The following is a 14,869-nucleotide window of genomic DNA, read 5'->3' on the forward strand; positions in this document are numbered from 1 at the left end:
GACTTTCTGGGTTTTGTTTTGCATCTCTGTCCATGTAATATAGAATCAGTGACCTTACTAAGCACAGAATAGTGAAGAGGAAAGATAATTAGGGAGGAAAAGCAAAGTTAAGGAATCTGTGGTGGCGGAGAATATTGAGAAAACTTTTGTGTGTACAGATTTTGAAGCAAGTGTCTCTGTCCTGGAAAACGAATGGCTTAGAGAGTGGTTCCTTTGTTTATTTATTTTCCTTACTTTTCCCCTTCCTGTTCCCCAAAAGGACAGGAACTCAGGATATTTATTCTTGCTCGGTGCTGTTTTTTTTCTAAACATGATCTAAGCAGTCTAAATTCTCCATAGGAGGAATTGTCACATCTGTGGGGCTGCTTGGGCGTGCCCCCTTTGGTACCTGGAGATCAGGTCACCTAAATTAGTAGTTTCCAAAATATTTCTTCCAATGAACCAGGGCTAAATACCAGAGATTTCCTTGTTTTTTTGTGGGTTTTTTTGGGTTTTTTTAAGATTTTATTTATTTATTTGAGAGTAGGCAGAGAGGGGAGGAAGCAGGCTCCATGCTGAGCAGAGAGCCCAATTTGGGGCTCCATCTCAGGACTCTGGGACCACGACCCGAGCTGAAGGCAGAGGCTTTAACCCACTGAGCCACCCAGGTGCCCCTTCCTTGGCTCTTTAAATCTAAATAACCGCTCCACCATTTCTACAAGATTTTGGCTTCTCCTGGCCACGGAGAGAACTCGTGTTCTCCTGAACTCGTGTATTTCCCTTCATTGTGTGAGCAGGTCTCACTCCTTCTCTAGATTCCACTCAAAGACATACTATGCGCTTTTCTCTTTTAGGAATACTGGGTGCCAAGGGGCAGGGGTAGGTTACACCAGAATAACAAGGAGCCAGCCATTTTAGGATTGAACTAGACCCCTTCACCTATTAGCAACTCCTCTTTGGGCAGCTATGTAAATGCTCATTGCTCAGGTTTCTGGTTTATAAGCTGGGAGTTAAATAAGACCTATACTGGGCTTTATTGAACCTTAGCAAAACTAATCAATCCCTTCTGAGACAAACTTCTTCTAGAGCCTAGGAAAAAAAGATAAGTAACCACTCGATGCATTGTATAGGGCTAGTATAACTTTGCTTTAAAACTATAAACCCATCTGACTTACGAAGATAAGACGAAAAATCCCAAATAAAATATTATCAAGGAAAAACCAAGGATGTTTTAAAAAACACATCAATCCTAGGACTGTAAGGATGCTTTTGAGCCATCAGGAAAATATCATGGTTAAACACAGTGGATTGACTGCATACAATTAGCTCTATTCCCTCCTGAAACCGCACCGAAATGCCAGTAGAGAAAGAAATGGAAGTCTATATGTGCAAGGACAAAGAGGAGGGGAGAGATGTCAATGGTTTTTGGAGGCAAAAGTGATTAAGGAAGGGCACTGACGCAACGTAATAGAGAAAGTGAAAATCTAAATGCCTGTGGAGGGAATTGTCGATGAGCATTATAGGATTTGTGCCACAGAACTTCTGAAGGCTCACAAGTGAGTCACTAGGCTCTTGGAAGATGAAGTGATGGGGGAAGGGGATAAAGGAGCAAGAGGTTGGGGAACATATGAATGGAGAAGGGGGTCCTTTGAGTTCCCTTCTCCAACCCAGCAAGACACGAAAGCCTCCTTTGCTGGAGTCATTAAACCAGGGGGCTCCAGACCTCAGACCTCAGTGTACCAAAGAGGCCTGAGGAGTGACCAGTTCCTAAGAAGGTAGGAAAGAAGGAAGCAAGCAGGGAAGAAGCAGGAAGGAAGGGAAGAAGAAAGGAAGGACGGAAGTAGGGAAGAGAGAGCGGGAGCAAGAGGGGGAGGGAGGGAAATTAATTATATCCAGCATTTCCTGAGTACTGACCACGTGCCAGGCTCTGTTCTAAATGATCAGTATGTATTAATTTGTTTGATCTTCATAACAGCTCAGCAAATAGGCCAATAATTGTGCAAAGATAGCCGAGACAATTTTTAAAAAAAGAACACAAAAACGGGACTTACACTACCAGATACTAAAACATACTAGAAAGCTATAATAATGTAACAGTATGGTTTGGATGCTAAAATGGACATTTAGGTAAGGAAACAGAAGAATATAGAAACTGACCCTCACATAGGAGAATGAAAGATAAGGATAAAAATGATGTTTCCCATCAGTAGGGGGAAAAAAAAAATTAAGTAAGTGGTATTAGGACAATTGACTTTATAGACATTTGGAAGATACAAGCTCCAGATGAGTTAAGGACAAATGTAATAATAAAAACATGTTATAAACTTGGGCTCTAAGGAAGGTCTTCTGAACTAAGACTTGCTTGGCAACATGCTGAAGGCGACACTTAGAGCAAGCACATTATTTAGCTTTCTGATATATTGTGCTTTTTGTTTTTAATCAGTAGAATGAAGATGGTAATAGAATTATTATGAAGTTTACACTGATTGGCAGCGGGTAAATCTCGTTTGTTACGTCAAACTTTGTGGCTTAATAGTTGCATCCAATTCTGTATACCTCCCTCCTCTGGAGATATTGAAATTTCATTTTTCCTGCTGCTATGAGCAACACATTTGAGTCTAATATGCAGACATTCCCCCTATGTTAACTCCTGTGTCTCTGCACCTCCGCAAGTGATAAGAAAATCTCTCCTTTGACGTTTTGGACAAGTCCCTAACCTACTGCATGACTGGTTGTGAATGTACGGTTATGAATGCCTGTTCAGAAGCAGCAAGAGATCTGTGAATTCTGGGTGTTCTTTGACTTTCTCCTTTTGAGATCAGTTCCCATAAGAAGAAAATTTTTGGTCTCACCTACTTGGTGGGCATCCTGTCCACTCCACTGCCATAAAGAATGAATGCTTTACCAAGGGAAGTGAAAACAATTTAAGGTCGTTTTTCGCCCCCAGCTCTGGAGCAGTAAGGTAAAAGATAAAGGCTGCTTCATTGATGAAACTGTTCTGTGGGTTATTTGGCTGCTTTTCATCTTCCCAAACAACGCATTCTACGACAAAGTAGCTCTGTGCCTAGAGACTCAATTGCAAGTGACAGAATCCAATTCAAACCAACCCAAGGACTTTCCTAAGGGGACAAATCTGCTTCAGTCGCTGCAAAGTCCAAGACCTGTTGTAGCTTTGGGCGTAGCTGGTTTACCTACCCAGGTAAGGCCTGGCCCCACCTGATCCTTAGGAAATGAACACACCTGCTCCCCATCCCACCACCAGGAAAGAGGCAGAGCCTTTTTGCCAGAATAAAAGAGGAGAGCCCAGAGCTCCAAAAGCCACGGCAGTGACCTGAGATGTTTCCTGGCTCATCGAGTCCTGCACGAAGGGCAGCACTGTGACCTTCTCCCGTAGGTTATTGCTGGAAGGTCTGGCTTGGTTGTGAATCCACGGTCTGTAGGGTGTCTGCGTCAGCCCTTCTGCTGTGTCTTCCCAGTGAGGCCAGAAAACAAGTTGCCTGTCTCTGTTTCCTGTTCTGCCTCCATGTTATTTTGTTGTGATAGGAACTAGGTAACAATCCGTATTTGGTTTTGTGTGCGTGTGTGTGTGTGTGTGTGTGGTTTAATTAGAAGAGGATGATATACGATATATAATCATCATGAAAGGGATACTCATGGACCTTTAACAGAACTGGCGTGAAAATCTCTTAAACATATTCCTGGGCCTGCACAACGTTCCTGAGGCTTCTTCATTCATGCCTGAAGGTCTGAGTGCAATAGTTCTTGCTCTGTGTGAACTGTTAGAATTGCCCTTGACAGGGTGGCTCAGTCGGTTAAGTGTCTGTCTTTGGCTCAGGCCACGATCCCAAAGCCCTGGGATTGAGCCCCTTGTGGAGCTCCCTGCTCAGTAGGGAGCCTGCTTCTCCTTCTCCATCTGCCCCTCCCCCTGCTTGTGCTCTATTGCACTGTCTCTGTTAAATAAATTAATTTTTTTTAATTGCCCTGGACCTCAGATGGGGGGCTGGACCTGTATTGGTAGGAGGAAAGAGAAGGCCCCTAATTTCTTTGGGAACCACTACCTGATTGCTACCCCCTGGGGCAGAGGATGGGGCTTGGTGGCCCAGCAGACAAATGCGTGGCCCATTTCTGCCCACCCCCACATACACCCCCCACAAACAGTAGCCCCCTCCATCCAGAGAGGTCCCGGAACTTGACAGCCTTCCCCAATTCCATCTGCCTCAGGGTAGACTCAAGCATCTTCCATCATTTCTGTGTTCCCAAATTAGGTCTGTTGGTTTTCTCTCCACTCCATTTATCAGCCCCTCTCCACAGTCTCCCTCCTCTAGGAGCCATCCCAATGCTTTGTCTCCAGCACCGAGGCAGGCGGGTGGCTCTCGGTAACCAGGGGCAACCAGGAATCTGTACCAGCTATTTGTGCGGGATTTGTCAGGCACAATCTAGCCGCGAGCTGGGCAGACAGGGAAAATGTGCCGCAAAGGTTTTCTCGCACAGTGAAATATTATCTTCGCTTTTTTTAGAACGACCAGTCCGTGGGCGAGATGCAGATAATTGGAGGCGAGGATCTTTCAACACTGGCTGGAAAGGTTTGTGAATGTGACTCTGCTGGGGCTGCACTGAGGTCATGGGGAAATCAGTGACCTTCGTTTCAGGTCAGCTCTCGCAATGCATTTCAGACACTCTCCGGGGTGGGCTAATTCATGCAAATGGATGTGTGAATCCTTTTAATGATTTCTTCCTTCTAAAACACTCCTTTTATAAGGCTTCCAGGACCCGAGGCCGACCAGATCTTTGGTCTCCAACCTTCTTTCCAATCTCACTTCAGACAACCTCGTATTACAAAATCCCTTGGCGCTCCTGCTTTCTTCCTTTTCTCCTCTTGCTGTTCCTCCAGAAAAGAAACCTTTATTTCTATGCTTTTGTGTCTCTCATCTATGCCTCAGCACCTAGGCCTTGCACTAAGGCATTTAAACAGGTTTGTTGAAATATCTAATATTTAAGGAGGGGGTTAAAAAGTACTTCTGGAGAGCATATGTTCCAACCTTAGGCCTTTTCCACTCCCATGCAAAAAATGCAATCCATTAAATCATGGGGCAAACACCTCCACTTTCACCTTGGCGTTCCAGACCTTCCAATGCTTAATAGTTAAGTGAAAATCTGTTTGGATTCTGACATAAGTACATCCATGGAAGGAAGCGTTGTTTCCTAAAGTGCCTGGCCTTTGTCGAAATGGGCCCCGAGATTCAAGTTCTGCTGCGAATCCAAGCAACAACTCTTTTGACATCTCTAGTACTCATTATCCTTGGACAACTTTAGCTTTCCAAGTGACAGGAATCAGTCTCTAGCACAAGTTTAATCTCTCATATTCGTGGTTGTTATTGTGATGCAACATCTGGATGGGGTAAAGGAATAGCAGACATTTAACAGAAACATGTATAATAACATTAGGAACATGACAGAGCCCCGAGGGCTCTACCTATACAAACCAGCTTCTTTCCCTCTACTCTTTAGAAAGCCTCATAGCCATCCAAATGGGGCATTACTATCTAGACATAAATTATATTCTACAGAAATTGGAATTAACTGGCTGATGTTAATGCATCACGAGGCCATCATGTGATATTACTACGTCAGTGCATGAAATAACATCCTTGGGGCACCTGGGTGGCTCAGTCCATTGAGCGTCCAACTTTGGATCTCCGCTCAGGTCTTAATCTTGTGGTTGTGAGTTTGAGCCCCACGTTGGGCACCATGCTGGGCATGGAGCCTACTTAAAACAAATAATAAAAATAAAAATGACATGCTCGAAAATTAAAATACTCAATACCCAGAAATTAACTTTTCACAACCATGAAGTGGCCTTTAAATAAGTCACTTTGGGACTTTGCTGGAGGACATTGCCTTACAGGTGTATGACACAAGAGAAATACTATACCCGGTGCAGTATTACACAATCACCATGGGCTATTACCAGGAGAGTTTGTCAAAGTATCAATTCTAAGAATTCTAAAGGAAGGCCAAGAAAAAAGATGCATATAAAATTGGTTTTTCTTTCCTACTTTTTTAACATCATCTTCTATTTCATTTTAAAGTGCTCTCCCTCTTACATGAGTATTGGATATTCCCTTCCCTTAAGAGACAGAGAGTAGGGCAGGGAAAGGGTAGTTTCCTACAAAGCACAGAGTGATAGGAGGGGTGATAGTACTAAGCCTCAGTATCCCTCCCAGAATTACTACAAAGATACCTTCCCGCCATGAGAAAATAGAGATCATGGAAGTTCAGGTAGGAGAGGGAGAAAATCAGCCAGCAGGAAGTATAAGCAGGAGTCAGCTTCAGTGTTCTGTTCCCAAGACAAATGATTCTTCCAGGTTACCAGGTGCTACTCCGTGGTATCTTTACATTCACCTGTATGTGTGTGCATCAATGGATTTCTATATGTGCTTAAATATGAGCAGAGTAGCGCAGCGGAAGCGTGCTGGGCCCATCTATATGTGCTTAAATATGTGCTGAGTCGAACCCCTTGAGCTTACAATGCATGGGGTAAATATATCTGAGATGAATCAACATTGGTCAGCCAGGTTCTCAACGTTCACAACGACTTAGGTTTAAAGATCATGCATCATTATGCATTTCCGTGAACCTGGACTCACATCAGAGCGGAGTACTTGATGAACCAGTGTAGACCACACTCAGTGTTCTCAAATGTGTTTTAAATCTGCCTACTTCTCTCCATCTTCATGGTAATCACCCGAATCTAGACTTTTGCAGTAGCAAAATGTGGTCTACAGCAGGGCTTTGTGAGCTTTTTTTAGGGAGGAGCCAGGCAGTAAATGTCTTAAGAGTTTGAGGGCTGTATGGTCTTTGTTGCAACTACTAATTCTATCACAGCATGAAACCAGCAAACAGCCATAGATAAAATGGAAACAAATAGACATGGCTGTGCTTCAATAAAACTATTTATAAAAATGGACAGCAGGCCAGATGGGCCATAGTTTGATGATCTTTGGTCTAGGAATCAGCAAGGTCAGTACCACCTGCAAACTAATTAGAAGTGCAGTATCTCAGATCCCACCACAGATCTTCTGAATTAAGTCTTCCTTTTAACAAGAGGTCTAGATGGTTCCTAGGCACATGCAATTTTGGGAAGCACTGGTCTAGGGCCAGACCACTACTATCTCTTCTCCGGGATGCTATGGTAGCCTAACTAGTCTCCTCGAACTTCGGCCTTCATTTAACTCTTGCTACACTCCAAACCATTCTCCAAAACACAACAGCCAAAGAGATCTTCTTAAAATATACATGGGATCCCCTCACTTGCCTACTGAAAACTTTTCAGCGGCCTCTCAATTAGAGTTGTCAGACTTAGCAAAAAAAAAAAAAAAAAAAAAAAAAAACACCAGACATGCACACAAAACAGAGAACAGGATGCCAACAAGCTGAATTTGAATTTCAAATAAACAATGAATACATTTTAAGTATAAGCATGTCACATGCAGTAATTGGAACATACTTAAGCTCAAAAGTCATTTATTGTTCATCTGAAATTCAGATGTAACCGGGTGTTCTGTATTTTATCTGGGAACCCCACTCCCAGTGTTCTGAGATTTTAATCCAACATCCTTCTCACAGCCTGTAAGACCTATGTGATCTGGGCCTGCTTCCCTCCCACCATCACCATCACCGCACGCCGCTCACCCCTCCTCATCGTGCCACACTGGTTAAGCTCCTTCCAGCCAAGACCTCGGATAAGCTTGGCCTCCAACTTGGAATCCATTTTCCTCCCATCCGTCAGGTCTCAGCCCCCTGTGGAAGGGAGGCCCTCCCTGTCTCTCTGTCTAAAATGAGCAAACTGTCTTTCCCTTGCACACTCCCCACCATTCCCATTCATCCCTGTATCAGTACCCTCTTTCAAGTCAAGCGCTTTTCACAGTTTGCAGTGTTTACTTTGAGGCTAATTTTTTTTTATGTCTGTTTTCCCCACTAGTCTGTGTAAGGTGGGCAGGGACCCTGACTATATTATTTACCATCCTATGTCCTGCATCGTGCACGGTGCCTAGCTGACAGGTTGGAATAAATATTTGGTGGCTGAGTGAGGGCAGGCTCCTCTTTCTCTTAGAAAGAAACCAGAAAGATGTTTTCAATGAAGTATGGGAAAGGGAGGTCATGGTCGGAGGGAACAGTAAATAGAAGTCCATCTAGCAGGGCACCTGGGTGACTCAGTCAGTTAAGTGGCTGCCTTCGGCTCGAGTTGTGATCCTGGGATCAAGCCCCACATTGGGCTCCCTGCTCAGTGGAGAGCCTGCTTCTCCCTCTCCCTCTGCCTGCCTCTCTGCCTACTCTCTATCTAAATAAAATTTAAAAAAAAAAAAAAAAAAGTCCGATTAGCCAGAACAAAGGACACATCAGCCAGCAAGTTGGGTTTAAGCCGAATGAGAAATGAGTCAAATGAGAGCGCGTTGTCTTGGAGAAGCAGAAGGGCTTTAGCGTCCTAAGAGATTCAACCTGGGGACTGGGTTGGCGAATGCTGCACACCTGAAGATGAACGAGTGAAAACAGTGTCACTTAACGTTCGGAATTTCTTTTCCCTTAAGTAGATGAAGGCATTCATATGGCTTTATCTGTTCACCTTTCCTTCAGCCTTTCAGAGAGAGGCTATGCATTAAGACTTAGAGAGAACTTGAAAAAAATGTTTCAGAGGCCTTCCAGAATCTTTCCATCATGCAGAATGTACACCAGCATGGTGGGAGAAAAACAAACTTGAACAGGTGCCCAACAACAGGTGGGTACTTTCTTCAGTGGTTGTAGAGCGAAGTCGAGTCGTAGTAAACAGCTGCGTGGGATGGAAGGGTTGTTGGAGGCCATCAGCCAACTTCTCCCTTACAACGTGATTACACAATTTTCAATCAATACATTTACACTGAAGCTGCATTTATCATTATCTGATTACACCGCCATCAACTTGTACATTTTTTTTTAACGTTCGGCACCCCGAGAAGAACTTCAAGAGTCTTCCCACACGACATTCTTTCCTTGCCCTTAAAGAAATCCAGAGAAGGAATGATTCCTTGGGACTGTGACTGTCTTCACAAGTGGAAGTGGTTTCGCTTGGGAACAGAAAGCCTGGGGGAAAGGGAGAGAAAACGCTTGAGAAGAGGGAGGAAGAGAATCGCACAATGAGGGACAAAGGAAGGAAATGAGAGAGCCGGAGGACCAGAGCAGACCAACGTGACCCAAGGAAATCAGCTCAAAATAGAGAAACAATGCTTTAAAACACTGAGAATGTAAATTGGGTTTGGTTTGTAGAATATATTAAATGTCTCAATAAAGCATTTAACTCGCTCAGAAAAGCAAAGAGGAGTCGCAAACGTTTTTGAGGAGAAATGACATCAAGAAGCTGTGTTTCAGGGGCGCCTGGGTGGCTCAGTGGGTTAAGCCGCTGCCTTCGGCTCGGGTCATGATCCCAGGGTCCTGGGATCGAGTCCCGCATCGGGCTCTCTGCTCAGCGGGGAGCCTGCTTCCCTCTCTCTCTCTCTGCCTGCCTCTCCATCTACTTGTGATTTCTCTCTGTCAAATAAATACATAAAATCTTAAAAAAAAAAAAACAAGAAGCTGTGTTTCGGGAAAGTGAACTTAATAGGAAGGTAGAGTAACTGAGGGAGGGAGAGAGACTCCAGGCAGAGAAACTAGTCAGGAGGCCCCATGGACAGGGCACACACGGGCACTAGAACCACAGGAGCTGAGAAGGGGCCTTGGAGAAGGCACAGCGCTTTCCAAAGGAGCAGTAGCAGAGCTAAATGACAAAATGAAGGAGGGAGAGTTAGAAAAGATTTTTTTTTTTAAAGACTTATTTCTTTATTTGAGAGAGAGAGTGTTTGAGTGGGGTGAGGGACAGAGGGAAGAGGCAGAGGGAGAGAAACCCAAGCAGACTCCTGGCTGAGCGTGGATCCCGATGCAGGGCTCGATCTCACAACCCTGAGATCATGCATGGCCTGAGCTGAAATCAGGAGTCGGATGCTCAACCAACTGAGCCACCCAGGAACTCTGGAAAGATTTTTTTTTTTTATCAAATTTGTTTATAAAAGAACTTTTAAAAACATGGGGACATAGCTTACCTATATAATTATCCATACATTATAAGCCCCATAACTGTACTCCATAACTTCTTAAATTCTCTAAAGATGTGTGGATTAAAATATTCAGAAAAGAGACTACAAACCCCACGGACTTCTCTCTTTCTTGGCTCCTCTTTTTACTTTTCTTTTCTTTCCTTCTTTCTTTCTCTCTTTCTTTCTTTCTTTCTTTCTGTCTGTCTTTCTTTCTTTCTTTCTTTTTAAAGCAAAGAAAAGGAAACCCATAAGGGAAGCTGGCTGAGTCATGGTTCTAAATAGGTCATGGCTATTGAATAAAGGGAACCCTCAATGATTAAGTTAAATGGCCTCGTCGGCTCACAGTGTTTAAAAGCGTTTTCCTCGGTGTGTTCAAGCTGTCTGCACAACGTGCTCTCTGGGTGATTTTTTTTCAGAGTTGATTTAATCCTGGCACTTCATAAAATGTGTGTATCCATTAAAGCAAGAAGATTTTATTCATGTTCAAGGGAAATCTTTGAAAGGGGTGGAATAAAACCAAATGCATGGAGGCAGACCCAAATCTGGCAACAGGAAAACACAGATGTGCAGGTTAAATGCAAGATTTCAGGAGACGTGCCACCTTCCTCCACCAAATAAGTTTCTAATTGAATGCCAGAATGAAGCGTCAGAACCTGCCAAATTTCCTCCTTGGCTGCCTTAACTATTTAAATCATTCCTTTTTATTGCATCTGACTAGGCTGAGAACAATAATGGAAATGCCCACCAACTGATAATTCTGGCAATTTTGTGAATTATCACATAAAGTGAAATGCTGCACTGCATTCCTTTCTCCGTGGGGTTCATATTCACACTCCTACCCATGCTCCGCACCCACAATGAGCCCATCAGCATTACTGCCATCCCTCTGCTGGGCGTGACCATAACTGCAAAACTGTGTTGCTGCCATTAGCCTGTGGTGTGCTAATCAGTCTGTATCTTAAAAGACTGAAAGTGGGAATAACCTATTTAAGAAAATCACTTAGATTTGTATAACTCCTTCCTTCTTTCTTTTCTTCTTTTTCTTCTTTCCTTTCTTTTTCTTCAGGAAACTTGAGGTGATTAGCTTCCATCGGGATTGCACCATAGCAACGAAAGGACACACTCGAGAGACCCCCATAGAATTTTTGCCTGTGGCCCTCCCAGGTTGCAAATTTTACTTACTTTCCAGGAGGAAATGAGCTAGGTGTGATGAGATGACTAAGACAGTAACTGGCAGACATCTCAGATTCAGTGATGGGAGTTATCAGATTGGAAGCATTTAAGAGGCACAGCTTGTCCTGAAAAAATTGCTAAGGGTGCCCACTCCAAAAAAAAAAAAAAAAAAAAAAGAGAGAGAGGGGATTTTCGAAAATTTCTTGGTGCAAAATTAAAAGCAGTAGACATTAATTATAGCTCAGTTAAGGGGGAATTGTACATCGTTAAGGAAAAATAATGGAGGGAATGTGTCAAAAGTATAACAGACTAGAGAAAGAAATGGGGTCAAAATTGTTGATTTGTTCCACAGGCATTTCTGTGGAAATGGAAACAGAAGATCGTTTCCACCGGTCTCCATGTTATATGCTAATCGTATGAAGATGAATTTGTCTTTGTCCCTTTGTGTAGCTAATTCTGTTATGTTAAAATGTAAAGAGAATAGTACTCTTAGACGGTAGTGAAAATGTTTCCAAAGTTGGGGCAGTCAGTCACTTTCTCTGTACTCTTGAGCTATTTGTTCCGTATGGCAATTTCCAAAGGTACTAAAGGTATTGCTTTTTTGGGAAGTGAACTTTTCATACAACAGGTAGGTTTCTAACAATCTGGACAATAAACGCACATATTACTTAGGAAAGAATTTGAAAATAGTGTGATGTTCTGTAAAGGAAAAGAAATATCTGTATTGACTACTCTATTTAACTCACTGAAGAATTCTAGATTTCTGCATAGCCCCCTTTCAGTAGCAGATGGGTTTTTTTATATCAGTATTCCCTTGACCATCATTTATGAACCCACTGAATAATTTTACTTTTTTTTTTTTAGATTTTATTTATTTATTTGAGAGAGCGATCACAAGTAGGCAGAGGGGCAGACAGAGAGAGAGGGGAAGCAGGCTCCCTGCCAAGCAGAGAGCCTGATGCAGGGCTTGATCCCAGGACCCCAGACCATGATCTGAGCCAAAGGCAGAGGCCCAACCCACTGAGCCACCCAGGTGCCCCAATAATTTTATTTTTTAAATACTATACACAACTCAGAAAGTTCTTTATGTTGTTAAAGATTTTATCAACCCACTTAACCTCTTTAATCCTCCAAAATCCTTTGAGAAATATAGTTAAACCATAATTAACTAATTTTTTTTCATAACAATCCTTCCAAGAAAGAAAGAAAGAGAAAGAGAGAAAGAGAAAAATAAAAGGAGGGTTGTTGCAGTCTAAGACAATGGATGATGACAGGGAAAACAATTAGGAATTCCAAGGAAAGAAACAAACTAAAAGGGAACGTAATTATAGTATACTACTTGACTCTGTAGTGGGAAAAAACATGAGCAGTACAAGAAGATACAGTCATAACAAAGTATCTACCCCGGGGGGTGGAAAAAGAAGTGAGATAGTGTAAAACAACAAAATTCTTATCCTTATATAATATAGTAAGTAGATAATGTCTAAAATTATTAAATTGGGAAATAGTAGTAAGTAAAGGAGACTTTTAAATTAAAAGAGAATTAAAGACCCAATACATGGGCTTTAATTACCCAGACCTGCTACAAAGGCCATTTTAAAGACAACTAGGGCAATCTAAATATGTCCTAAGTTTTATATATGATATTAAGAAATTATTGCCATATAAAGAAGTTGTGATACACACACACACATGATGGAATATTATTCCACCATAAGAAACTGGGAAATCCTGCCATTTGTGAGAACATGGATGGACCCTGAGAGCATTATACTAAGTGAAGTAAGTCAGATAGAGAAAGACAAATACCGTGTGATCTTATTTGCAGGTGGAATCTAAAATAAAACAAAACAACACAAAAACTGGACTCACAGAAAAAGAGATCAGATTTGTGGTTACCTGAGGCAGAGGGTGGGGTTGGGGGTAGGGAAATCAGAGGAAGGTGACCAGAAGGTTCCAACTTTCAGTTATAAGATAAATAAGTATTAGGGATGAAATGTACAGTACAATGACTATAGCTAACACTGTTGTATGTTATATACAAAGGCTGTTAAGAGAGTAAATCCTAAGAGTTCTCATTATAAGGAAAAAATTTTCTTTTTTTGCTTTCTTCTCTTACTGTATCTATGTGAGATGATGGGTGCTAACTAAATTTCTTGAGGTAATCATTTTATAATATACATAAATCAAACCATCATGCTGTACACCTTAAACTTATATGGTGTAGAAGTTTATGTGTATGTGTATGTCAATTATGCCTCGATAAAACTAGAAAAAATGAAAAACAGAAAATAAAAGGATTATTGTCATTTCTGTTAGGTGTGATAATATTTTGGCTATGCATAATATAGAATGCCATGATAACTTTAATATAAAGTACATAAGCATTTTTAAATACTTTACAGTTAGATACACAGCAACATTTAGAAAATATTTAGACTTTTCTATTTGATTTTGAATCTGTATATGCATTCCTTGATTTTAAAATATGTTTAAGTAATATTTATCATGTATTTCTGGATTAGTACACATTTAAGTCCCACTTCCCAGTCACCACTATATCTTACAGTTAAAGCTAATTCATTCAAAGATGACTCCTGCTTTGCAAGGTTCCAAGCTTTTAAACAACAAATTTAATTATGTTCTGTGCACTTTATCTAATTAGGCAAGAAGGCAGACTAACAGAGTTTTAAAGAGTTTTTCATTATAAGATTGAAACAAACAAACAAAAAAAAGATTATGAGCTAGGGAATTAAATTAACCAAGTATTCTCCAAGTATTTGGGTTGGTTAACAAGCATGGTTGGTAAGCCTCAATCAGACTAAAAATGCACATCCTAAGTAACTGTCGTGGGATAATGGTTAAGAACATAGCAAATGTGTTCAGAATACCAAGGGGACTCCTCTGTCTCTGGGACTTTTAGGGTAGAGGATACTGTGGTCATGACCTACTTTAAAAGTGGATGAGATAAGCTTACATTTCAATGATAAAACTAGGATTTTTTAAATGTATTTAATTTGGGGGGGGGGGTGGATTGCTCCATCAGTTAAGCATCTGACTTCTGCTCAGGTCATGATGTCAGGGTCCTGGGATCGAGCCCCACATTGGGTTCTGTGCTCAGCAAGGAGCCTGCTTGGTTCTCTCCCTATACCCGTCCCCTACCTTACACACACTCTCTCTCTCAAAAAATAGATAAAATTTTTAAAAATGTATTTAATGACTAAATGACTATTTAATTATTATACCTAAGAGGAAAATAGTTCCAGAAAGATATTTCCTTCTAAGAAGCACATGGTACATAAAGTAAATATGGTTTTGGTTGGTTGACTAACACTTTCATTACTTAAATCTCTTTTGCACTAGGCGTAAATGAGCTTCCTAAGGTGTAAGGCTTGATAGAATTTTTAAAGTATCATATGAGTCACAGGGAGAAATAAGAGTCATCCAAAGGAAAACAACTTTACATCATATCCACAACCTTCAGTTCATTGCAATGTCATATTAACACAGTCGTGTTTTAATTCGGGCGACAGTACTGACATATAACTACTAATCCATTTAATTGGTTGGTTTTAACTCATTAATCAGTGTCATCAGTTATTAATCCTCCATTC

At 41.5% G+C, this 14,869-nt stretch overlaps 1 protein-coding gene across 3 annotated transcripts in view; it reads left to right on the plus strand.

The window, feature by feature from the left end:
• The window catches only part of PRTFDC1 (phosphoribosyl transferase domain containing 1), a 95,527-nt gene that overhangs the window by 70,666 nt on the left and 9,992 nt on the right, over positions 1-14,869 (plus strand). For 2 of the 3 annotated variants that reach the window (XM_059183906.1, XM_059183905.1), the window contains exon 4: positions 4,497-4,562. The exons of the other annotated variant lie outside the window; for it this stretch is intronic. In XM_059183906.1, the coding sequence (XP_059039889.1) occupies positions 4,497-4,562 (66 nt within the window). The remainder of the gene's footprint in view (positions 1-4,496; positions 4,563-14,869) is intronic. 3 annotated transcript variants of the gene reach the window in all.

The sequence above is a fragment of the Mustela lutreola genome, chromosome 8 (genome assembly GCF_030435805.1).
Source record: "Mustela lutreola isolate mMusLut2 chromosome 8, mMusLut2.pri, whole genome shotgun sequence".
NCBI classification, from domain to species: domain Eukaryota; kingdom Metazoa; phylum Chordata; class Mammalia; order Carnivora; family Mustelidae; genus Mustela; species Mustela lutreola.